Consider the following 27,748-nt stretch of genomic DNA (forward strand, 5'->3'; position numbering starts at 1 on the left):
CACTATTAAGAATATGAGATGGGTTACTAAATGAGCAGCAGCATGGCTCTGGGTTTGATTCCACTACACAGCACCTTGGGTAAGTGACTTCTACCATAGCCTCAGTTTCACCAATATTTTGTAAATGGAATTTGTTAAGTGGAAACTGTGCAGAAGCCCCAACATGAGGGGAACAAAAACAGTGCATTGAATAGGAACACATTGTAGTATTCATGATCAACTGAGTTATCTTCCATGCAAACATGACTGACTTCTTTTCACAAGGGGTCAATAAAATAAGTACCAGACTATTTGCTGGCAGAGGGTCTAGGACAATGCAATTGACTAAAAACTAGTGTCCTATTAAGCTGCAGCCTAATAACTATAAAAGCAGTAAAAAAATAGTAAAGTTGGTATATCCTAGTACTGGTAGGTAATTAGTTTACATTTAATTTTTAGTTAGTCAATTAACTGAAACAATTGCCAATTCTCACTACTAATATTGATATCAGTTCTCCCAGTTATAAACCCAATTAATGATACCAGTAAAAATTAGTTGTATTAATTGCAGAGGAGTTTATTAACCTAAGGTTTTCATGATGGTGTTCAAGTTATATAAAAGAATGTATTGAAATTATAAGGCTTACTAGAAGCTTAACTTTTAAAAGTTAAAGATATTAGAAAATCTTTCTTTTATTTTTCAAAATTATATTTGAAATTAATTAACTTTATTAAATAAATATTAATTTTTCTTGATGGCAATTATTTAAAGGTATAGTGACTGAAATAAATAAGTTACTAAAATAATTGATTAATTGAAAAAGAAAAGAAAAAAGAAAGATAAAAATCAGGCCAGAAATACAGACTAAAATCAAGATATCCTTTTTGAAAATAGAAACCATATTGTATATGACAAGGTCTGAAAAATGAAAGTTTTTTGGAATATTCACAGAATGCCTGGTTAATAATTTCTGTTCATCAACCAAGAAGCAGTTACCACATCACAGAACACTTCATGCACGTGCGAAGCTATTTTAATGTTGCTCCATAACATCCAGTGATCTTGGAAAGATGATTAAAAATGAGCCTTCTATGGAATCTAAACTAAATGGAAATGTTATAATTTTCCTATTTTAAAGAACAAGTACTATATTAGTGGTTTTTGCATGGGTAAAATCAGAGGAGAGGGAAATAAAAATTTGTATCTGATTCAAATATAAATATTCTAACCACAGACTTTGAAAGTGGGAAGAGAAAAACGTGGAATGACAGCATGAAGAAGTTTTATATCTAATTTATAAATACTTAGGAATTTTAATATAAGCAATGTGGGTGTCTTAGTTACTGGGTATTATTAATGTTTACACCTATGGCACGAGTTTATGAATTTCCCCCTTAAGTTACTTATCTGCTACACTAGAATAGTTACCATGACAGTATTCTCAGTTAGTCTAAAGGATTTTGAAGAATATGATCAAATTATAAATGACTAACATTCTTCATACAAACAACATGTTTGTATGGAACAATTATGTAACTGTTCTAGCTTTCTACACTTGGAGTTCAAACCCCCACCTCATCTCACTGGTAAAAAATGCACCCTTTGGGACCTGATACGAATGGTGATAGAATTGGGAAGTTCTTACACAAGTGCCCAAGTATTTCAGCTGATCATTTTCAATGCTGACATGGGAACTTTCCAGTCCTGTGCACTCTCTCTTTAATCTTTTTTCAACAACTAAATAGACAATACTATAACATAAATACTATTAACTACAATTGATTGCCTATATATCTGTAGAAAAACATGAGAATTAATTAACAATATAGCACCTCAGTTTTAATATAATCAGAAACTCATCACTACATTTCCAAATATTGAAAAGAAAAAGTATAGTGGATGATGCAACACTTTTTAAAAATATGAAATTATTAAACTAAATTCTTTTTCTATAGCTACAAACCTAAGGAGACAATCATTTAAATGCTTGATTAATGAGCAATATTTTGTTTGGAGTATCTTTTCAAATATTCAGTTTAGATTAATAAAGGCTTTTAAAGTAAAAATTTTTTTTTTCATCAAAATATTCCATCACCAAAAAAAGAAAGCTGGACAAAAGAACCAAAACAAGGAAAAACTGGAAATAGAATTAAAAAGGGAGGAAAAATACAGCAGAATAAAATAAAGTGTCAGAAATATGCAGTAGCAATAGTAGTAATGATAACGATGATGATGATGATGGTAGTGGTAATGACATTAAAGAGAGTGACGTTCTGTTGAAGATAGCACTAACTGTAATATTGAAGATGATTATAATGATAAAGAGTAATTGTAATTATGGTTATGACAGCATCAATATATGCTCATTTTCAGCAAACTAACAAGGAACTAAAGAGCAATGTTAACAATAGCAAGCAATAACCATATTGTCAACATTGTTATTTGTTTACCTTAACTACTAATAGTTTGTAATTGTAGTCAGTAAAATGAAGAGGACCCGCTACACTATACCAGTTTTTGTGCCAAACTAGATTTCAGTGAGTTTCAAGTCTAATAAGAACTTAAGATCAACTCTCAGAATATGTGAAAAGAAACTTGTTTGGCAGCAATCTTATCACAAAGGCAAAAGTTATGAGGAGTGTATTAGTTTTAATTAATCTAATAATCAAAGAAGCAATGTAGATGGTACTAATACAGCTGCTGGTAATGATAATTATGATGATGATAATGATGAGGAGAGCAGTAGAGAAAGATTGAGATGTGTTTGGCAAGAGAAGATAAGCAAAAAAACGTGCTGAATGTTTGTCTGCTGGATAAGAGAGAGAGAGAGAGAGATTGAGAGTTAGTTGTTTATCACAACACAAACACACCTCATTATACTAGAGTTTCAAAGCTCTACTAGTGATTGCTGACAAGCACAATCATTTAAACTACTGTTAGTGTGATAAGTATGTATATGAGGTTAGGCATTTCTTTTTTTCTTTGCATTAGTATAGATGTTTGCTTTGTTGGTCTAATCTGTATAGTCATGATTACGGGTGTTTGCATGTTTTCTTTGCTTTATCTGTTTGTAGTTGCATGTACATATGAGGGTAATTGCACTATTTAAGTTGTATATTTGTTTTATTTATCAGTATGTAATAAAAAGTCAATGTAGGAACTAAAATTTAGGTAAGTTTTTAACAAAAATTCCAGGATGATGAGACATTAAAGTTCCCTTTTTTTAAAGATTAATCTTGAAAAAGGGTAAAGCTATGTGTCATATTGTGGTTCTTCTGTTTTTAGCCTGACAAGCATACATAGAAATATATCTAAAATGAGAATGTATATAATGTATACTGGCATTCATTAGAAAGTTTCCCTTGGTAGGATGAACATCTAAATCTCAGCTCAAAGTCAGAATTATACTATGCTGTTCTTTGCAAGATTTGAATAACAGATTGATAAGCATCAGTATGGTATTATTTACAATGATAATTTTGATCAATAAATATAAGGGCTTGACCAGCCGCTATCAGATTGAGCCAGTTGCTGTCTAGATGTCAGATGTTCGAGGACCCTGTACTACTGACTTCCTCCACCAAATAGGGATAATGACAGTCTGTTGGAGTAATGAGCTCTGTGAGCCGGAAGTGGCTGCTGCAGTGAGTGTTGCTGGCTATTCTCCAAGGCAATGCTGTCACGGGTACAACTGAGTACACAATTTGTTCTGGGGTATGTGGCCAATTTCCCCCTCCTATCTACTGCTGCTATACCTCACCCTTTTCTTTTTTTTTTTCTTTATCTCTCTTTTTTCCTGTTTCTTTGTATCTAAATGTTAATAATTTTATTCTGAAAAGCTATTTTAATAAAGTAAATAGTTTCAAAGAAATTTTCACATAAGCATAAGATTTCAAATCTGTAAGATGTATTTATCAATTGAATCATACAGATTCTCAATACACATTTATAAAATGTATACATTTATAAAATATATACATGTATAGTCAATCAAGATGTTACTAAAATTGATATTCAATAGCATGTCATCTTGTTTTCTATTAAGAGGCTTATTTCTACCAGCTTATATGATATGTAATTTGATGCATGTAGATCATGTATGTCGACAATATAGTGCAACAAAATATAGGAATATTCTAATATAATTTATAAATGTTTTGCAATGTATATTTGCTATATAATGTCATAGATAAAGATAATGTAATTTGGATGAGGTAATAGAATTCATAAAGAGTTTGTTGTTCATATAATGCAGTGCAATGTCTACAGATCGTGTAAGTAATGTAGTGTGTGCATGAAAGAATGAAATTCCAATGCAAAACTTAATGAGAAAACCTTATAGTGTAGTAGATTTTCATAGCATAAGCAGGAATCTTATTCTGGTCTTCTGCGCTAAGTACTTTTTAGTGTTATCACACCTCTACAGTCACTTACCTGCCGACACTAGGTGAGTAACCATCATCATACGTCATTAATCAGGGTGATTAGAGAATTAAAAGAAAATAAAAAAAAAGAAAAGAGAATGTAGTTAAAAAGGCTTGTCCACACTTTACAAAACAAAAGAAATAAAATGGCATAAATAATATGTGTTTATATGTCTCATAGACTGTTTGTGAAAAGATGAGAAATAAGTCATCAGTTTAAGTTTATTGGATAGAACTTGAAAAATAATTTTTTAAAAAAAGGCTTTTTTTTAAATGAATGATAAGGGATATTTAAATTTTTAATAAAATCTTTCAGTGAAAGAAATCTTGAACCTGAAATATTGGAAATATTTTGATGATGAAAAAATAAATATAGTAAAGATATAAGTTCAACAAAGAACAATATTTGAAATTAGTTTCAAATATTAATTAATATATCTGATTTTGCAGTTATAAATCATTTTAGCTGAAAAGCAAAGCGAAAATGATACACTGATATCGAAATAAGATACATCATTGAGAGAGAAAGAAAGAGAATTTGGGGAGATGAGGGAGAAGTGAAGCACAATGGGAGTGAACAAAAACGTCTATGGATATGCAGATACGTTACATGTTTACATGAATAAATAAAACTTTAGCATATTCAATTAATTTATGAAGTAACTAAAGTAATTGATACATGTCCAAAGTAAACTGTTTCCAATTTGTGATGCAAGGAAATTAGTGAGAGGTTATTCTCTCTGTTTAGAGTTAAAATTCTAGTTTATTTGTACACTTAAAATCACTTAATGATTGGTGTATCGCAAGAGTATATAATGAAATCAATTTGAAAAATGACTCAAATTTTAAATGTTAACATCCCAAATTGTTTGTTCTTATCAACAACTGAAGACAAGCACTATTAAAGAGAACTGTTACTTTGATGTGGAACTATACCACAAATATTGTCATTCGCTAGTCTGGATTAATAAATATTTAGTTTCTTTATATGAAGTAATCTAATGTAGAGCCCTCAGTCTCTAGTCCTAGAACTTACATATCTACGTATCTCAATCATTAACCTGACAAAAATTCAAATTGAATTTGAATTGTTTGGGTTTTATTTATATCTTCAGTCTAGGATAATCTAACAAAACCACAAGCATAGCTTTTTTCTCTTCAGAAGTCTAAACCAAAATTGAAGACTGATATAAAATGCTTTTATCTAGATATTTTCCATTTGAGATAGATCAGCAATTTTGGATATCTGCATGAACTTTTGACACCTTTTACAAATGATGCATTTTATGTCATTATGCAATCGATTATGAAATGGGAATAAAAGATAATTTCCTAATAGGTAGAATAAAAAATAATAGAAGTCATTTCTTTATTTTTGCTTAACTGATTTATCTATAGCTTAGCCCAATACCACTGATATAATACAAGCTCACAGTGCCACATTTCAAAGGTTGATACTTTATTCTCTCAGCTGCTAAGTATTAACTGAAAACATGGAATAATATTTGTTTCGCTTCTCATTATATAATATGTTATCAACAATTTATGCTGTGATAACATTTTTCAGTGATAGTAAACTGGAGAGCTAGTTATGTGACATCAGATTGATATCCAACATTAGGACTGAGAGGTTTGGTTATTTAGTAGTTTCTCCAGTAAATATGATTTAATTAGTAGCAGTTGTTACTAGAACTTAAGGAGAAAATTCTGTCTTGCCAATCCTGGTAATGAGTTCTTTATTTCCTATTTAGTGAAATGAAAACTTCTCTTATTAGGCAAAAACATGATGGAGGCAGGTGCAACAAAGAATGAGTATATACATAGGAAGCCTGGAATTCAAATCAAAGCTATGTCAAAATTAAAGTTCAAATAAATGTTTCTATTAAATTTGTTGCTTAAAAATGAAGCAAAATGTATTTGTTTTTGTTTAAAGAGAAAATATAAATATCAAATGACTATGAGAGTTAATATGACGGAATGCTCAAAACATTTTTAACAATGTAGAATATAAAAAAAAAAGCCTCAATCAAGTGTTGCAAAATTAACAAAGAAAAAAATCCTCAGAAATCTTGCCTATGACTTCATAATGGAATTTAGACATCTGAACTTTTTATATGATCTAGATGACCTGTGTGAGCAAAATACTGACTTTTATATGGTCTTCATTGACTTGACCAAGACGTTTGATACAGTGAATCATGAGGGGCTTTGGAAAATTTTGCCAAAAGTTGGTCTGCTTGATAAAACAATAAGGGTAATAGTATCTTAGCATGAAGGAAGGATGGCAACAGTGATATCTAGCAGTCAAAGGCATTTTCCGTTTCCACTGGAACTAAACAGGGCTGTTTTAGTTCCTGTACTTTTTATCATATTCTCTTTGGTGATGTTCCAACATGCTTTTGAAGATTATCTTGAAGGTGTAAAATTTTAGACAGAGATCTACTAAACCTAAATGGGCAAAGATTCAGATTTAAAAAAAAAAAAAAGATCAAAGAAGAGATTCTTTAATAATGATAATTTTGGTGGAGGTGAGAGTTGATTACATTGATCTCAGTGTTCAATCATCATCATCATCATCATTTAATGTCCGTTCTCGAAGCTGGAATGGGTTGGATGGCTTGACAGGAGCTGGTAAGGCCAAGAGCTGCATCAGATTCCATAATCTGTTTTGGTTTGACTTCTAAAGCTGGATGCCCTTTCTGATGTCAACTATTTTACAGAGAGTACTGGATGCTGGCTTGATCCCCAAAAGGATGAAAAGCAAAGTTCACCTCAGCAGAATTAGAATTCAGAATGTAAAGATGGATGAAATGCTGCTGGCTCGCCACCAATAATAATAATAATAATAATATAATAATAATTTCTTCAAACTGTGAAGTATCAGCATTCTATCAGCTTTGTTGAAACAACAAACTGAATCCACTGACATGAATAACATAAAATAGTTAATGCATGAACTAGTCCAGACTTTCTGATTTTACATTCACTATCAGTAATAATATAATAATAATTAATATCTGAATTATCATAGAAATCCTGCTGGTTGCTAATTAGACTGAGAGACAATCTCCCCAAATTATTTTATTAACAATTAGATGTAGATAAATTTCTTTCAATAAAATTTTGCTTTATTTTAAAAATTGCATCATAACAAATCGTAATCAAAAGGAAAAAATAAACCAGTATTTTTATGTAAAAAAAAAAGAAAGATGGGGATGAATGACGCATGGAGATTAAGGACATCAAAATATATTGTATTATATAATCAGTATAGAAAAATGAAATGGTTGTACTTATGTACATATATTTGTTGCATATCTAGTATTATGTTAGGTACAAAGTTATATTTTGAGTTCTGCATAAAGTAAAATTTGTGTATGCGTGTGTGTGTGTATATAGATAGATATCGAGATATATATATAGTAGAACAAAATCTCAGATACGTAGGACATGTAGAAAACTGGTCACATTTCAAAAATTTGGTAATATGTTTCATTCAGTCAAAATTTGTATACTTTGAACACCAATTCTAGATTTATTGTAAATAAATACAATCTGGCATTTTTTGTAATTTTAAGCCTCAAATTTGGGGCATAAATTGATGGAAACATGCACTGAGTATCACCTTTTCTACTCATTTTCAGTTTATAAACAAATCAGATATGCAACTTATTGTGTATTTGTTTAATAGACATTTGGAAATGTAGTGTACAGTAAAAATTTCATCCATAACCAGAGATGGTAAAAAAAAGTGACTAAATTCACTTGGTATGCATAAATGAAATTTTGTGATCTTCAGTCATACCCTCTCCCTAAGAGTCATGTAATTCCTTTTGAAAACGAAAAAAAGTTCTATAAGCAGTTCAATGGTCAAACTCAGTATGATAGTTACTTGTGTTGCCCTATCTTTCAGAACAAAAAAATCAGCTCAATATCTAATTAAATATGCAAATTAATATACAAAGTTCAAATATGGATTTTAGGCATAAACATTTCGAATATTGAAGTGGGTTACATTCCTCAAACCTGTTATATATTTTACTATATTTGAATAGAATTATATCATATCTGTTAATAATCTGTTCAATAAACTATACACAGATACTACTGCAGCTAACTTTACTTGATCAATTCCTTGTGTACTCATTTTGAAGAGAAAATCTGAGTACACCAGTAGAAAAATTGAACTTTGTAGATTCAAGTTAAATGTCCAAGTTTTTAAATCAGGAAAAAAGTAATTGATAAGCAAAACATATAGCTTGGTTCAAATGATCATAATTCTATGAAATGAAACAAGTCACATGACAATAGATACAAAAGTTAAGACTAGACTGTGTAGCACTCAAGAATATTTGTAGTGTCTGAAAACTTGCGACAAACAGAGTGGAATCAAGTAAAGTTAACTGTGGGCCAGGCAATGGTGCTAAACTGGATAATAGATTAAGTGTAGCACTCAAATAGGCCACACTAGGATTTGAACTCAGAATGTAAAGAGCCCTAACAAATACTAAAAGACTTCCTGCTTGATACTTTTAATGATTTTGCTGTTCCATTACCTTAGAATAGTATTTTATTTATGAAAGGCTGAAAGATAGACTTGGAAATTCAATGGGAACTGAACTCAGAATGCAAGAAGCTGGAATAAATAAGATAAGGCACTTCAGCTGATGCCAATTCATCACTGATGGAGGAGTTTTTCAAGCTATAAGTATTACTGATCAGTGTGCATTTGCAATAGAGATAATCAAATCTTTTTATGGGTCAAATAAAACCTGATCAACAAGATAAAAAAAAAAGAAAACTTCCAGCACAGGACCATGTCCTTCAAACTTGGCCATAGTAACAAGGAGTACACTATGAATAGTTAGAAAGAATAAATTCTTATCTGCTGTTGCTTGGTCACAAATCCCTTTGTAATTTTCAAAAAAATGTTTGCATTTCACCATGTTTGCATATATATGTTTGTGGGAGGTTTCTCATGTGTGGATGTGCTGTACCTAATATTAATGTGCAGAAGTTGAGTGTGTATATATGTATTGTGTGTACAAAATATACTTAATCCTCTGGGAAATATTAATAACAATGTGCAAGAATTACCTTGTAAGTAGTCCAGTAAACTACCATTTCTCATAAGTTCAGTTACAATGTAGATTGGTTCATCCTGGGTACATACAGCATACAATTGGATTAATTTGCTGTGTCGAAGTTTCTTCATTATTTGAGCTTCTTGTAAGAAGTCTTTGGGATCCATTGTCCCTAAATTAACAAATGAGAACACAATGAATTAAGTAATTTAATATAATTAATTCCTTGCTTCATTCATATTTTTTTCACTGACCAAATACTATCACACATTCTCTAATACCTAACAACAACAAAAATTGATTAGCCACTACAATTTTGGCTTTGAACAAAGGTGGTAACTAAAGTTAAATTGATACTGTTAACCTATTCTGGTATAATGCTATTAATGAGACACAGCTGAAGGAATCTTTATTTAAAAAGAATAAAAATCCATTATAATAAACTACACTTTTATAAATTAAAACTAATAATCATCAGGTTAGATAATTAAGATTGTTATTTGTCCAGTTATTAAATAAAAGCACTATGAATTTGTTAAATAGTAGGTATTTACATAAGACTTGCAGTGTTATAAAAAGCCTAAAAAGCTTAAAGTATCATGAAAAACTATTAGAATTTCTTCAAGAGAGTTGCTGCATCTATTTCACTATCAACAATCATATCAGATATATCAGACTGAGTGAAAAGTAAGCAAGGTTTTGAAACATGAAATTCATCACAATATATTCCAAGAATGTGGAAATTTTATTCATTAAAGTAAGTACCATTGCAATCAACACATTTTTACCAATGAATTACAAGTTTGTTTATTCCAGTAACATAAAAATCAGAAGTTCTGGAGCTGATGAACTCTTTGAATGCACTTTCAACATCGGTTTGATTTTTGAACTCCTCTCACAGGAAACCATCTAGGTGCTTGAAAAAGTTCTAGTCGGTAGGAAAAAGGTTTGGGGAATAAGCTGGGTGGGGAAGAACTTTGTAGTCAAGTTCCCTCTACTTCTGGAGCATCATTAGTGAAATGTGTGGTCGAGCATTGTCATGAAGAATGATTGGCCCTCTTCTGTTGACAAGTCTGGGATAGAGGAGTAGAAGTTTTTCATTCATTTTGGCAATTTTGTGGCAATGTTTCTGCAGTTATGGTTTTTCCAGGTTTTAAGAAGTTATAGTGTCCAGCAGTACACTACCAAACAATCACCATAATGTTTCTTTTTGAAGAGCTCAGGTTTAGGGAAGATTTTCAGTGCTTCATTTTGGTCCAACCACTGTGAAGAACATTCTTTATTATTGTACAGAGTCCACTTTTCATTGCAAATTACAATACAGTCAAGAAATTGATTGGTCTGGTATGGAGATGAAGCAACGAGCAAATTTCATATCTGCACATTTTCTGATTTTCATTCAAATCATGTGGTACCCATTTGTTGAACTTTTTTCATTTTCCAGTCGTATGCAAATGGTTGCAGGCAATTTTCTGGCTAACTTGAAGTTCCTTTGCCAGTTCTCAAGTGGTTTTATGTGGATCTTTCTCAATGACGGTCTTTAATTGACTGTCATCGATGACAGATGGGCGTCCACTATGCTCACAAACTTCAAGGCTCAGGTCTCCACTGCAAAATTGTTTAAACCATTTTCGAGCTGACTACTCACTGGTCATTTCCTCATCAAACATTTTGTTGACATCATGAGCAGTTTCAGCTGCTTTACATCCTTTTTTGAAGTTGAATAGCAAAATTGGCTGAATATCATACTTTGACAGTTCCATTTCAGATGATTGTAACAACAGTGAAAAAAATATCAATGTTAATTTATTGATGCATTTGGGCAAGTCTATTATCAGACAATTGCAAAAAATGTTTAAAAAAATTCAAAACTCTGCAAACATCCAGTACAAATTCTTCATGGTTCAAAACATTGCTTACTTTTTACTCAACCTGATACTTTAACCCATTAATGTTCAGATTACTGTCAAATATAATGCTCATTTATTCCCACTGTTTTAAATTAATCATGCATTATCTTGTATCTTTGGGAATTTGATATTATGATTGTGTATTTTTGAATGACATTGTAGGATAAGTATGAGGGACTAGATCTGGTTGGTTTGAGTATAAAACAAGTAAAATATTTAGGCCTAATATGGTCATTTTAAATGCTAAAAGGTTAAGAATGTCATTTCCCTTGCATACAAATAATACTTTCAAATACTTATCTTTATCTCTGATATTAATGGACTGAACAATTTAAAAAAATGGTTTCATGAAATCCTTTATATAAAATCTAAAAGACTATAAGTAACTTACCAGGTTTTAATGTTTTGATAGCTACTGAAGTTGTGTTGTTCCACAAACCTTCCCATACTTCGCCAAACTGACCATGACCAATTTTTTTGATAAGTTTTAGAGAATGCTTAGCAATTTCCCATTGGTCTGTAGTATTATGGGAAAGACCCATTGTGACAGGTTTCTCAATCTGAAAAGGAAAAACAATTAATTCATTTTTTAAAAAAACATAAATAATGGTCAAACAAATTATTAATTGTTCTAAAGAAGTATCTGCAGAAACAAAACAAAACAAAAGGAGTTATGTAGTTAAGTTGGCTTCAAGGAAATTAGTATACATACTTGTGTACAAGGCTTTCTGAGATTAACACACAAGCCGTCAGCATCCCGGCTGTAGTGTTCCACCAATTCTGACAGTGTACGAAATGTGACTCTTCGTGCAATGAAGAAACCTCCTTCATCAAGTTGCCGAATTCTATAATGCTTGACTGTGTCTCCATCACGAACTGAAAGGAAGTAAAAGTTCAAAACATGAGTGGAAATTCTAAGAGCTGCTTAAATGTAAAGTATTATAAATTATTAATGCATTTTGTTCAGGAGATAATATAAATTATCTCTCTTGAAGTATTTAGGATGTAAAATAATAGCCATTAACAGGTGAAATAATTTTACAGCACTTGAGTTCCAGCTCAGAAGTAGAAATTAGTTTAATGAGTTCAATCAAAATGTTCATCTAAGATCATGTCCTTTAATACCCTGAACAATTTAGTTACTAATATCAACAACATCTTACATTTTATCAAGCTGAGATAATAGCTATTGATTGCTAAATGTTTTAGTCTTTACAAAAATTTTAGATAAATTTAACTATTATTCAACTCCAGAATGTTAAATCAAAAAATATTCAACAAGACCTGGAAGAATAGTTATGGACAATGCAATAGTATGGTAAAAGAAATTTTAATGTGGTAGAAGTGTATTTAGTTGGTACAAAATATATTTCCAAGTTAATAATGAAAGAATATTGAATGGTGTGCTGAACTGAAATTTAGAGAAACTGACTGCAACCATTCAGAGATTAAGTGAAATAAAGACAATGCAAAAATATTTGGTAGCATGAAATTCCAGGAAATTAGTTTGATCTTAATTATCAGATGCTAGAAATAAAATTAATAAGATGTATGGAAAGTTTGGAAATAAATGCACTAAGAATGGTATGCAATGACTGAAGGATCAACTGCTTTGGCAATGTATATCTGGTAATGGTTTTAGTTATTAGATTGTGGCTATGAGGAATATTGCTTGCAAGGGTTTTAGTTGAGTATATTGAACCCAATATTTACATAAGAGTACTACTTATTTTACGGAGCTGTATTGAATTGTTAAATTACACTTTTTGACACAACAGTTAGATATGTTAATAACTAAACCATAAACACAGACATTTACATACATGATTGGCCACTACACAGTCTCCGTCAACCAAATGCCATTTTTGAGTTATTGGTAAACTCAAGACTACATGCTTCAGATGCCATGTCGTGAAAATGAACCATGGCTGCAAAGCAAACTTCTCAACTACATGGATATATATATATTTCAGAGTGAGTTTCAAACAGCTATGTTTTTCCCATTGCTGAGAGTGGCTGGTGTGTACCTACATACATGCAATACAAAGTGAATCACTTGTGTTAGGATGTTTGATAGAGTGAATTAAATTTTTTTTATGAAATTGCAGAGCATTTTTAATCCTTTTGTTCATGTTTTGGCTGAAATATGCTGCCTTAGTTTCAATTAATTTTAAAACGAATGAAGAATTTGACAAATAAGCACATTATTAATTTGGTGTTCAGAAAAAAAAGTTTGTACCACAGAACTAGGAGCAGTCTCAGGTGAGTTGGTATCAAAAGGGTTAAATGAATCTAACAAATATTAAATGTGTTTCTGAAAATACTTATATGCTTAAGAAAATAGTGGGAATTTAAAATAAAGCTGTCACTTTAAATATTAAATGAATATTTGTTTTATATAAAATTACATACTTTTCAATTCAGACAATTTCATTGGGGCAAGTGTTTCACAACCTGATACAGACTATTTACAAATATTAATTCTATAACTTGCTTCTTATTTTGATAAAGCACATCAAACAAAAGTGAAAACATGACCCAGTTAAACAAATTTAATGAGAAGACTGAATAATTATTTCATTACTTTGGCCATTAAAAATAGCTTGACTATATTATGATTAAAACCCTAAAAGGATGTACAATAAAAGTGATGGAAAAAAAAAACCCAACAAAAAAAGAAAGAAAATTACATGTGAATCTTAACTGAGAGATTATATTTTCAAGGAATATTTATTCCTAGAGATAGTGCAAACAAAAAAGTAGGTTCTTGATAATATTTTTACCAACCTAAATATCACAAAAATTCCAGAAGATAACATACAATAATGAATGCATAGATATATGCGTTGTTACTTAGTAAGACTGAGAATTTCAGCAATAGAGACCAAATTCTTCTCAGTTTATTCTTAAGATATATCTGCAGTAGTATTAGTTTGTTTGAATTTCCAAGAAATCTGTTTGCAACAAAAATAGCAAAGTGAGAGTTTTATTAATTTTGATCTGTTTTGTATAGACAGGAATGCAAAGCTGGCAATTCTTTGTTTACATCATGTTTTATTGTTATCTCAAATGGATAATTCAGTATGGTGGAAAAAGCTTGCTGTGGGACATGATATAAACATCCAGTGATTACTTCTGATTTAATAATGGCAACTGAAATCAAATGAATTCCAGTTTTCTATAACCGGAGAAAATTCTTTGAAGTGCTTAAGACAACAAACACATCAGTACAAATTCCAGTTCATCTTGTAATTTTAGGAGAAATTGTTCTTGATTTGTCAAATAGAGATTAGCAGTGAAATTGTTTGCACATTACAGTATATGTAATAACAAAAAATAAAAAGTGTTAATTTCATATTGTTGATTCATCTTAACTGAGATTGATTTTTAAGCAAAGCTCCAAATCTTCAAACATTTTTAACTGACAGAAATGTGAACATGACTAAAGATGTGAGTTTGTATATTATTTTCCTTATTTACATTTGACGGATAACACAACGTTTTGGCTGATATACCCTCCAGCCTTCATCAGGTGTCTTGGGGAAATTTCGAACCTGGGTTCTCATTCCTAAGGTAGTTTTTGATATTATTACCCGAACAACAACAACGACGATGACGGTGACGATGACAACAAATACTTTAGGAATGAGAACCCAGGTTCGAAATTTTCCCAAGACACCTGATGAAGGCTGGAGGATGTATCAGCCGAAACATTGTGTTAACAACAAACAAGATGAAGATAAATATCCATCAAATGTAAATAATTCCTCATCTCTTAAATATAGAACTGTATGTAGGTTTATGACAAGCAAGGTTTTATAAGTAGCTGTAAGCATATGGCTTTGACAGAGCATGAAACTTTTATAAGAGGGACATTTAGAAGTGGTAATGATTATGTAGTATCCATGATATGAGGTTAGGGTAAAGGATTATTAATCATATGGTCATGAGTTCAAATCTCATAACTATCAGTGCTGTGTTCCTGTGAAATGCACATAATTCAATTATCATCTGACAACTTGATTCTATTGCTATATTACAACTGATTACAAAGTTGTCCACTATTATTTCAGTAATACATAATTATCTTAAATTAAAAAGAAAAAAAAGGATGTAAAACAGTTTTAAAAGGCTGTTGAACAAGTAAAGAGAGTTGAAATTTTGGTCATGAATCTGTTTCTTTGAGAAGTTACCATTTTATTGCAGTACAGACATCATCATAAATTTAAGGGAAACCTTTAAGGTCTTCTAATTATTTTTTTTTCCTTTTCAAAGGGAATAACATGAATCTTAAGGAAATGGTATATCATTAAATCAGTCCCAAACTGAATTAATGATTAATAGCTCCTCATACTAGAACAATTAAAACTTTTACTTTTTGGTGGACGTTTTCATTTGGTGTACACTGAGTCTTATGGTTTCATTTAAACAGTATGATAGCATGGCAGGATACTTTATATATCAATTCCATTTTAATTACTTTATGGATAATGAAATGTCTTAATGGAGAAGAAAGTACAGGAACTCTTAGGTAAATATGAAAATATGAACACATGTCACTGTTGTAAGAACATTTATAGCTATTGCTAGATACAAGTTTAGTTTACTTCTCATACGTTTATACAAACCTCTCAAATTTGAGAATTGCAAAACATAAATGAAAACTCTGAGAAATTTCTGAATGCAATATGTCAGTTTCTTCAAAACAGGCCCACTTCTGATTAATTAAATTTTTCCATATTAGTGAGTGAAATTTTATATTAGCAATTGTTTTTACAGCTGGTATCCTTCCTAAAGCTAGCAACTTAGTTAAAGAAAGAGTAGAGCCTGTTTGTTCAAGAGTACATTAGTTCAGTACGTTAAGCCACCATGCTTGACATTTTGAAAGAAAACCAAGAGCTTAAGACTGAGGTACAACACCTCTTCTCTTCCAAACCATGTAGTTCTATCCAATAGATTAAAATGATGGTCACTGACGTACTATATTTATGAGATGCTATCTGAATAGCAGAAAGCAAAATTGTTTTCACTGTCTGCTAAAGAAAACAATGCATCAATTAGAATTTGAAACAATTCTTATTGAAGAAAATTTACACGAGAGTGGTGGTAGTGATATCCATCACTATTTCCAGCATCACAACTGATATCATCCTCTGATCAGCCACTTAACATTTATATGACTTCAAAATATATAATTAGGAAAGTTTTTAAGATGTAAAAATGTATTTGAATTTAAAATAAAAAGGCAACCTAGTTACAACCTAAAATGTTGTGAAAATAAAACATTTTACTCCTGCAACAGTTAGCCAGGGAGAGATGCCACTAGAAAGAACTGTGTTATGTTACAAGTGAAAGAAATAATTTAAAATTATTTTTGCATTTTTCCCCCATACTTTTCATATCAGCCAAGCGATGCATTAAATCCAATTGATTCCAATGAATAAATCTAAAAAAATGTAGTGATTTAAACTGAACAAATTAGAAAAATGTTCATTATTAAACTCATAAGAGAAAGAATGTTGATTATTAATGGCAGTGTTTGGAAATATTTATTGCCCAAAATATAGAATAAATTATTTATTGATAAGGAGGCCAGCTGCATAAAACAAATTTAGAGAAAAGGATAGGGCAAGAAGTGAAGCATTATGAGTTTCAGTTAGATCAATTGTAAAACCTAATTTAGATGATCAAAAGAAAGTTTGGTTTTTAAATTTTAAGTAAAAAAAATTATAGGAGAGAATTTTCTTCACTAAAAGTTCAATTTAATCTATAAAAATTAGGTTAAGTATACATGTGTAATCTTTACTTGCTGTTGTATACCAAATTTTCAACTTGTTCAGATCTCTAACTGAAGGCATAGTCAACGCTTTTTTTTTATTATTATTATTTTTTCATAGACAAAGATATTTGACATTAGTAAGAATGTTTCTAATGAACTTATAAACAAATTTTACTGACTTAGGATTATAATGTTTTGACTATTCAAACAAAGAATTTTTAGCAACTTTAGTAGATTTTATCTTTAACTACACAGGGTTTCAATGTTGCTCCTATTCAATTATATCAATATGGAGGACACTAGATTCAAAGGTCAACCATGTAATTTAGAAACTCATAGCATTATTACTGTATTTATTTGATAAATCAAGGATGCATAGAGCCTCAATAAATATCATCTGCTCTTTCACCACAATACCTTATCATATATCAACAAATGAGCTATTAAAAACAGTTGGTATTCAAATTACATTAGACATCACTATCCCTGAACTAACCCCATCTATTCTTGGTTTCTTCAAAGAATTTTAGCTGTTTTATAACCTAAATTATATCATCAAAATATATACTTTCTGCAATGTTTCTTCAATATACTTCTAATGCTCTCCTGCACAAACTGATTTTTTACATAAATATTAATAAACTTTTGATAGTCTGCATCAACAATTAGAAATAACAATTAAAAATGATGGAATAAATTTGTTTGCTATGAGTGTCAGAAAAAAAAAACTAATGTTTCAGATAGAATCCTTCATCAGAAAGTGATGTTTCCTCATGCTATTGAATGAATAAATTGAATGTAGCAAGAGTAACTTACATCCCCAAACTTTCAAATGACTCCCGCTCTATATGCTACACTTGTTCCTTCAAATCCAGCAGTATTTGGTTAACCAACTTTCATGTACAATTCCAGGTCACTAATACCATGGTCTCTAACTTTATAAATATTATTTACTGCATCACTTATAAATACTGGAAATCTCTATAGAAGGAGGAAACTGGCAGCCATTTAAGTGATGATTTCTGAAAGCATCTACTCAATTTTCATAGTAATACTCAAGCACTCTCTAAACTTGTAGCAAGGCCATTCAATGAATCACTTCTTGGTTTGTAAAGTCACAATATGAGATGGCTTACTCTACACCCATAGTATAGAAAAAAATACCTTAGTACCATTCTAGGATCCACCTTGTCCATAGGTATTAATGAATTCTAACCCAATTTCCTAAATGATTTCCAGGTCTTTAGTTTGGAAACTCCTATTTTATATATTTATATCTTCCTTTCTCATGGTTTGCCTCTCTGGTTTTACAAATTTGTTACTCTCACTCATCGCTTCCTGTTTCTTGAGTTGCTATGGTTCTTATCAATCTTTTCCGAGTTGTCTTCTCTTACCCTAATCATTACCTATTCATTTTCCAAATTTGCCAGCAGTTTTGTTGATTATTCTCTCTCCTTGATTATTGTTCATGTTGTGTTGTCTTGCAACCCCCCCTCTTAACTATTCTTCACTATTTTTTTTCTCTTTCACTACCCTACAATATATCTCTTCAAAACTATCAGAAATTATTATTTTCCATTAAAGAGTACTGCCATAAAATGTTAGAAATTTTCCTCTTCCTAATGACAACTTTGAATGTTCAAAAATGAATTCATCTTGCTCTGAACACAGCCAACTTATCATCATCATGGCGAGGCAACAGAATTGCTAGTATGCCAGACAAAATGCTTAGCGGTATTTCATCTGTTGCTATGTTCTAAGTTCAAATTCCGCTGCCTTTTGGGGTCGATAAATTAAGTACCAGTCAAGTACTGGGGTCGATATGACTGATTGCCCCCTCTCCACAAAAATCCAGGCCTTGTGCCTATAGTAGAAAGGATTATTATTCTTATCAAATGATTAGTTAGTATTTACTAATAATATATTATCAAATGATCAACCTGATATCCTTCAAAATAGAAATTGAAGTCTACTTGTGAAATATCGACTTATCAATAACTAGCTTTATTCAGACAAACACAATGAAATTAGAAAGAAATTAGTATCTTTCATTTTCTTTGTACTACGAAATCTCAACAAAAAAAACATATTACAACTGAATTTGGCAATTATATTTCAATATACACACTGACATTGCATCTGGAAGTTTTGTTGGCTAAATTTTTGTACCATTAAATGCATCATCTTTAGAAGTATGCCATTATATGATACAGTAAAGTTAATGAGTTCAGATAAATTTATATGTTATGAAGAGAAAAAAAAAGTCTAATATTTTAGTACAGACCCTTCACCAGGAAGACAGAAAGTTTCCAATGAATCTTGAAACCTCAGATTCTTCTTCTCTCTGCAGCACATAAACTTAACTAAACTCATTAAATTCATTGCATAATTTTTGTCAATGCAGACCATTATCAGTTTTCTTGGATTAGTTTTACATAGTCTTTGATATACATGTTTATTTTCTAGCTTCACTTCTTTATTTATACAAGACTCTTCAGTAAATGCTCTATCAGCTGATCTGTTTAATAATATGCTATTTGAAAATGAAAATTCATATTTAATTCTGAATACACCAAAGTTCTAATAATGAAGAATTTCATTTTTCCATCTCTGTCTAATCTTGTTTTAATTAAAGTATTGATATATATATCTTGTATTCTGAAACCCTAATAATTTTCTCTATCCAGACCTTCCTTTGTAGTAAACAAAACTTTTCATTAAATTTCACTTTGATCTAGGGAATTAAGGAACTCTTTATGACATTTGATGAGGTTCCTGACATGGTTTTTCTGCTTAACAGCTATATGAAACTAAGACCCATTTTTCTATTTTGTATGGTAATTTAGTTCCCTTAAAATTTTGTCAGACTTTTCAGTGAGTCATAACAACTGTTCCTTAATCAGATCCTAAAGTCAGTGGAATAAAATCCTTTAACACTAATATATCATTTCTCAATTGAATGATATTTGATAATTTGTTTGATAATATATAGCCTATCTTTTCTATTTACACAATGTTGGCTACTGTTTACGAATATATACAATATCAACATGCAATAGAACATTCAGACCATTTTTCTAAGAAGCAATAAATTTTAGTAACTCTCAAACCATTTGCAAATCCAATGAATCAATATGACTAAGTTGTAAATTATATATCAGATGCAAAATGATTGCATTAAAATGTGATGATATATATGAAAACTTGAATAAGTAAGTTTTGTATTAAAGAATTATAAAAATTGATAAGTGGAAAAAGAATCCAAGGAATTCCTTTACAAAATTTTAGAGCACTTAAATTAATGAATTCTATAGATCTTGCATCTGTTTCAGTGAATGAAAATTCCAGCAGCTCAGTCAATGGAGTCATCTATTTGCAATATGATGGTGTAGGTAGCTGAACATTCCACAGTCATTTGTACTCTTAATGTAATCTTCAGACAGATTTGGCATGATAATGAGTAACAAGTTCAGGCCTTCAATTTACAGGTAGAGTCCATACAACAGTTTCCATCTACAGTTAACCCAAATTTTATAGCTGGGTTAACTTGAAGCTTGGTATAAGAGACATTGCTTTATTATTTGGACACACACCTATTAACAACTTAAACACTGTATTCATATATAAAAAAACACTCATGTATAATATACAACACTTTATGGGCAATGAAATTCCAGAAGAAATATATCTTGTGTATAATATACATCACTTTTCCTTTACAGTAGACTCTGATACCTTGTCACTACCATCTTTATACCTCTTTCTAGCTCAACCTTATTTATTCCAACCCACCCTCAAATAATGTTGGGTAGCCTCTACAACAACAAACCTGTTCTTGTTTCTTTTATCATAAATTAATCTCACATAAAGCTACCTCCTACTACACTATACTTCCTCTCAGTAGAAGGGATTCTTTAGGTACATGGCAACCTCATTTAAGTATTTGAAATTATTTTTATATAAATTAGGTACAAGCGGTGAGGAGCTTGCTTCCAAACCACATGGTTCCAGGTTCAGTCCTACTGCAGGATAACTTGGACAAGCGTTTTCTATTACAGTCAAAAACCTTGTGAATGGATCTGGTGGACAGAAATTGAAAGAAGCCAATCTTGTGTGTGTAAGTGTCTGTGTATAATATATATGTGTGTGTGCGTGTGAGTGTATATATATATATATATATATCATCATCATCATTATCATCATCGTTTAACATCCACTTTCCCTGCTAGCATGGGTTGGATGATTTGACTGAGGTCTGGTAAGCCAGATGGCTGCATCAGGCTCCAATCTGATCTGGAAGAGTTTCTACAGCTGGATGCCCTTCCTAACGCCAACCACTCCGAGAGTGTAGTAAAGTTTATGCTGCACTGCCGCATATATATATATATATATGCAAGTTCATGTGTGTTGCTGCTTGACATTGTGTGATAGTTGTAAACAAGTGTCACCATCATGCAAGTGGTATCTTTCTTTTTCAGTTTCCATGAAAACATGTCTGGCCATGGGGAAATATTCACTTACTTGGAAATACGTGAGGGCTGGTGACAAGAAGAGCATATAGCCATAGAAAATCTCCCACGACAGAATTCTATCCAACCCATGCGAGCATGGATAGATGGATGTTAAAGAAATGATGATAAAATTTGTTAATATATATTGCATGTGTACTAAATGATATATTGACTGAATAGACACACTTGGGATACCTATAATAACAAGTTAACAATTTTGCTGTTTCCATTTTGGTTTTGCATTTTACTTTTCGATCATTTTTAGCACATTTAGTAAAATAGTCAACAAAACTTCAGTGATACACTTATATGGGTACACTTATGAAATACAATGGACGTTTAATGTATTATCACTATCATAGTAAAATATATACTATTGTAGAGATTTAAACTCTTCATTTCACATCAGTCAGCTTGGACAAAACAGAAAACTAATTTCCAGTTACACCATCCTGATCATGGCCATGCACTGACAAGAAAAATCAGTAACATTTAGTTCTTGCATATCATAAATGCTCAAAGCCTTTTGGTTTACAACTCTAGAAATAAAATGTATATTACACATGAATATATATGACCTATAAATAAATATAATAAGGATAATAAAGAAAGGCAATGCCTGCTTCAGAAGGTATATACAATCTGTGAACTATTTCTTTTGAAATGCTATGTCTTTAGACAATATATTCTACTTGTTACATAATTTTATCAATAATATTCCTAACATGGTTAAATTTTTTTTTACACAACATCCATTTAGTTTCAATAAAGGACTATAATTGTTCTAATAAAGTAAATATCATAAAGATGCAAACACAGTAACATTCTTAAAATTCTTTCTGTGTATAAAATAGACTTCCATGGAATTGTTTTCTCAAGGAAAACATTTGATTTAATCCTGAGTAAAAAAAAAAGAAACCAATGATAACATATAAGGTAGTACAAAAACCTTATGTTCATTTGTAGCCAATAAAGAGATCTTTTGGATTATATTCACAAAAGCTTTCAGACAGCATAGATAACAACAAATCAGTCAACTAGAAGTACAATATTTTTTTTTTCTTCAGCAGAAATAAAAGTGCAAGATGCAATTGTAGAGAATTTTCTGAGATGAGAGTGGAATTTTATTTTTTACATTTCAAAATAATACTATTAAGTTAGAGACAGGAGTAGAGTTATTTGTGAAGGAATTTAAAATGAATACTGTAATCAATACATTTATACCTAAATGAGGTATTTCATGTCAGACATAGAAAATAGATTTGTCCTTTAAATGGTTCAGATTGTTAGAACATCTTTTACTCTGAGTATCTTTTGGTCTAGGGCTTATTTTTTTACATTTTTGCAAAACCTGTCTCTCTCTCCAGGTAATTGCCTAGACTCTCTTTGTACTTAACAAGATCTCTTAAATGATCAGTCAAATGAGTATCAATGATTATTTAGCTGCAATGATCAGATAACAGCTTAATACTGAAACATAGAAAATAGTAACTGATAGAAGTAGTATTTTATACTGAATTTTAGAAAATTACTTTCACAATGTTTAAGCTAAAGGGGAAAGTAAATTATTGTTAAAAATTGTTCCTACAATGGTACAGTAGAGCAGTTTTTTTGTAGCAGTAAGCAATATTTAATAGGATATGTTATATTACTTTTTATGCAAGAACGCTACAAAACCTGTAAAGGATCTGAAAGCTGTGAACAATGGAAAACACAATATAATTATCAAGAGGAATTCATTTCCTTTGTCCTTTAACATCCAAATTAATAGTAATCATTTGCAACCAGCTTATTTTATAACAAAAAAAAAACATGAATGATATAGCTCAGAAGAAATTTTGAACAAAATAAGTATTATATGAGATAATAGGGTAACTGTAACATTGTACATTTCTTATTCATCATCATCAGCATCATCACCCGCTTTCCATGCTGGCATGGGTTGGGCAGTTTGACTGAGGTCCGGAGAGCCAGCAGCTGCACCAGGTTCCATTCTGATCTGGCAATGTTCCTACAGCTGGATGCCCTTCCTAACTCCAACCACTCCGAGAGTGTAGTGGGTGCTTTTTACGTACCACTGGCACAGGAGCCAGTTAGGTGGACCTAGTATCAATCATGTTAGGATGGTGCTTTTTACATGCCACTGACACAAGAGCCAGTCAGGGGTACTGGCATCGGCCACGATCGGTTGGTGCTTTTTACGTGCCACTGGCACAGGAGCCAGTCAGGCGGACCTGGTATCAACCACGTTTGGATGGTGCTTATTAGATAAAAAGATTTCTTAAATAATTTGTCATCCAGAAAATGGAAGCAAGACAGCTAAACTAACATCGATAATCCATGATCAAGAGTATGTTACACAAGAAGGTTACATCATTATAATGTATAATCCCAGTGTTCAGAAATATCAAGTTAGTGAGATTATAACAATTAAGAATCTCATTTGAAGGCAGTTCAGATTTACTTCTACAATGAGTTGATGTAAACTTGTCCAAAGTGGAACTTTATAAGAATGTAATTATCTTGACACTGATCAGCTTACGATAACATGAGCAACATTTATTAAGATCACATTGAGCAAGAAGCTCAAATGAAGCTTTTACAATCTTTGTCTTGCAATTAATAATTAGCTAAGTTGTTAAATGTGCACAAATTAGATACTGGCTTCAAATTTTGGCACAAGGGCCAGTCATTTTGAGAGGGAGTATGTTGATAGATAGAACTTCAGTGTCTATTCAAGCAGTGGTGCAACAGATTGCCAATGGGCTTATTAAAAAAATAATTAATAGGAACCAAAGGAACTCCTAGCAGGGTGAAATCACATGATCTGGCAGTTCTGGCAACTGTAGCAGACAATTTATATATATATAAATAAATAAATGCACCCTTTTAAAGCCTAGCCAGGCTCATGGGCCCAGTTCCCTGGTTTCTATGGCGTATGTGTTCCCCAGCTGGATGGGACGCCAGTCCATCGCAGCGTTACTCATTTTTGCCAGCTGAGTGAACTGGACAAACGTGAAATAAAGTGTTTTGCTCAAGAACACAACATGTTGCCCAGTCCAGGAATTGAAACCACAATCTTACGATCATGGTGCTGACACCCTAACTACTAAGCCACATGCCTCCCCATATATATATATATATATATATATATATATATAATAGTAATAAAAAGTGACAACGAAAGAATGAGACCTCAATATTAGATAAATAAAGGATTCATTTACTCTTTTACTTGTTTCAGTCACTTGACTGTGGCCATGCTGGAGCACAGCCTTTAGTCAAGCATATCGACCCCAGGACTTATTCTTTGTAAGCCTAGTACTTATTCTATCAGTATATTTTGCCAAACCGCTAGGTTACGGGGATGTAAACACACTAGCATCAGTTGTCAAGCAATGTTAGGGGACAAACACAGACACACGTGTGTGCATGTGTTTGTATATGTATCTCTGTCTCCTTGTGTGTGCATGTATGAGTGAACGTGTGTTTGTGTGTGTGTTTTGCAACTATGTACCGTGTTTGTATGTATGGATGTGCATCTCCATAAGTGTGGACGTGTGTCTCTATATGTGTCCTTGTGTGAAGTAAAGTGTGTGTGTATATATGGTCATGTGTTTCAGTCTCCATTTGCGTATGTGTGCTTGTCTGTTCATATAACCTATGTACCTATCCATCTGCATATTTTCATATCTATATGCTTACATACATGTGCACATACACATATATACATACATACACCCACCCACACAAACATACATCTATCTACATAACAGCCTACTAACTATTCTACTCTACCTGAGTAAACTGTGGGTATGGGGCATGATATCTACTATGTATATTTCCTATTTAGTATTGGGGAAGTTTTATTTATAAGGACGTACTCCCGTATTTGTCTGAGTGTTGGGTCTTTTGGGTGGTTGGATAAGATGCAGATGTCAAGGTGATCCAGGTTGCCTCCATGTTGGTCTTTGGCATGTTAGTAGAGTATGGAGGACTGTTTTTTGTTATCATATTGTCTCAGATGGTCATTTAGTCATTCCGCAATGCTACTAGATGTCTCCCCTATGTATGTCATGTTCACGTCTTTACAAGCATCTTCTATGCATCTTATGCTGTAAACTATATATATATATATATATATATATATATATATATATCCCTCTCTCTCTTTCGGAGAGGCACTGAGCAGCTATACGCACACATACACACACGGCAGTAACTTCCACCTACCGAATTCAATCACAAAGCTCCGGTCGGCTCGGGGCTATAGTGGAAGACACCTACCCAAAGTGCTACGCAGTGGGACTGAACCCGAAACCATGTAGCTAGGAAGCAAGCTCCCTAACCACACAGCCATATATATATATATATATATATATATATCATCATCATATATATATATATATATATATATAAACTGTAAACTATATATATCTATAAGATGAAACCAATGTAATTTTCAAAAATTTGCAAATGAAACAACAGGTCAAATAAAGAGAAGGATGAAAAATATATGAATGCCATATCAGAAGAGGGAAATGACTTGGGAAAGAAAAACATGATATCTTGAAAATGGTATATTCAACTTAATTGAAGGGAGTGAAGAAACAAGTAGAATTGAGAGAGCCTGCAACTTTACAGAGATCTGGCTTCGATTTTTGACTCAAGCTATTTCATTTGCATGGATAATATACCTGGGAAAGGCATGGCTATCACACACACTTATTTTCTTGTCTAAGAAATCATTATCGTTTCATTACATGTTTTTCTCTCATGGATTCAATCTTAGCTGAAAGCATTGGCGGGAGATTCTTTACACACTTCTCCGACTAGCACTCAACTTCATGGCTGAGCAGTTAGTATTTATTTCATTTGACCATGCATACATACAATTTCTGTAAGAGAGGGATCTTATTGAGTGGTTTGATTCTAATATAATATTTGGATTTCTTTTATTAACACTAGAGGATTGTAAGATAAGATTAATCCTGTTTGGGACTGAATATGGAAATAAGAGATTACAAATTAAATATCAAAATAAAAATGCATTAAATCTGTACTTTGCCACCTATTAAATCCAATGCTCTTGAGTAGGTAATATTAAGATAACCAAAGGAAGTAAGATGTCAGATATTACAGAATTTTAGATTAAATGCTTTAGTTTTTAACTGTGTACCTTTGAGACCCATATCCTGCCAGTATAGATTTGTCTTTCATTTGGGATGGAGGTAGTGGTGAGGGAAATAGAAAAATACTTCATATGTTGAAGGTTGATTCCAATTTATGGCTTTGTGCCAGTATCAAAAACCTTGTTCTCAGGGTCTTCCCCCTGTACAATAACATTCATGCAAGTATGTGGATTTGCAAAGCAAACAGATACCTGGATAATCAAATGCCAAAGAGTTCAAAGACCCAAACAAATATATTTCAAATGTTTCTTAGTCCTGTTCCTCCCTTGAGAATCAAAATAATAATAATAATAATAATAATAATAATAATAATAATACTCCTTTGCACTATAGGCACAAGGCCTGAAATTTGTGGGGAGGGAACTAGTCAATTACATTGACTCCAGTGTTTCACTGGTACTTAATTTATCAATCCCAAAAGGATGAAAGGCAAAGTTGACCTCAGCAGAATTTGAACTCAGAATGTAAAGATGGATCAAATACTGCTTAGCATTTTGCCTGGCATGCTAATGATTCTGCCAGCTTGCTACCTTAATAATGATGATGATGATAATGGTGACGATAATGGTTTCAAATTTTGGGACAAGGCCTCTTCTTCATCATCACCATTTAACATCCATATTCCATGCTGGCATGAGTTGGCTTGTTTGACACAATCTGATGAGCCAGAGGATTGCACTGGACTCCAATGTCTGCTTTGGCATGGTCTTTACAGTTGGATGCCCCTCATAACATCAACCATATTACAGAGTGAACTGAGTGCTTCATGACACCAGCACTAGTGAGGTTGCCAAGTAAAGACCTCTTGATAGAGTAAGAGTGCAATATTGAAGGAGGTGGTTCTGTGCAAATTGAGAGGCTGAAGTAT

At 31.9% G+C, this 27,748-nt stretch overlaps 1 protein-coding gene across 4 annotated transcripts in view; it reads right to left on the bottom strand.

The window, feature by feature from the left end:
* LOC115222283 (tyrosine-protein kinase Src42A) overlaps positions 1–27,748 on the bottom strand; it is a 221,011-nt gene that overhangs the window by 24,995 nt on the left and 168,268 nt on the right. For 2 of the 4 annotated variants that reach the window (XM_029792454.2, XM_029792453.2), the window contains exons 3-6: positions 12,111–12,274; positions 11,790–11,958; positions 9,502–9,660; positions 4,415–4,423 (exon numbers count right to left, since the gene is read on the bottom strand). In XM_029792454.2, coding sequence (XP_029648314.1) covers positions 4,415–4,423; positions 9,502–9,660; positions 11,790–11,958; positions 12,111–12,274 — 501 coding nt within the window. The remainder of the gene's footprint in view (positions 1–4,414; positions 4,424–9,501; positions 9,661–11,789; positions 11,959–12,110; positions 12,275–27,748) is intronic. The other 2 variants (XM_029792456.2, XM_029792455.2) reach the window with 1 other exon arrangement.

The sequence above is a fragment of the Octopus sinensis genome, linkage group LG19 (genome assembly GCF_006345805.1).
Source record: "Octopus sinensis linkage group LG19, ASM634580v1, whole genome shotgun sequence".
Classification (NCBI taxonomy): domain Eukaryota; kingdom Metazoa; phylum Mollusca; class Cephalopoda; order Octopoda; family Octopodidae; genus Octopus; species Octopus sinensis.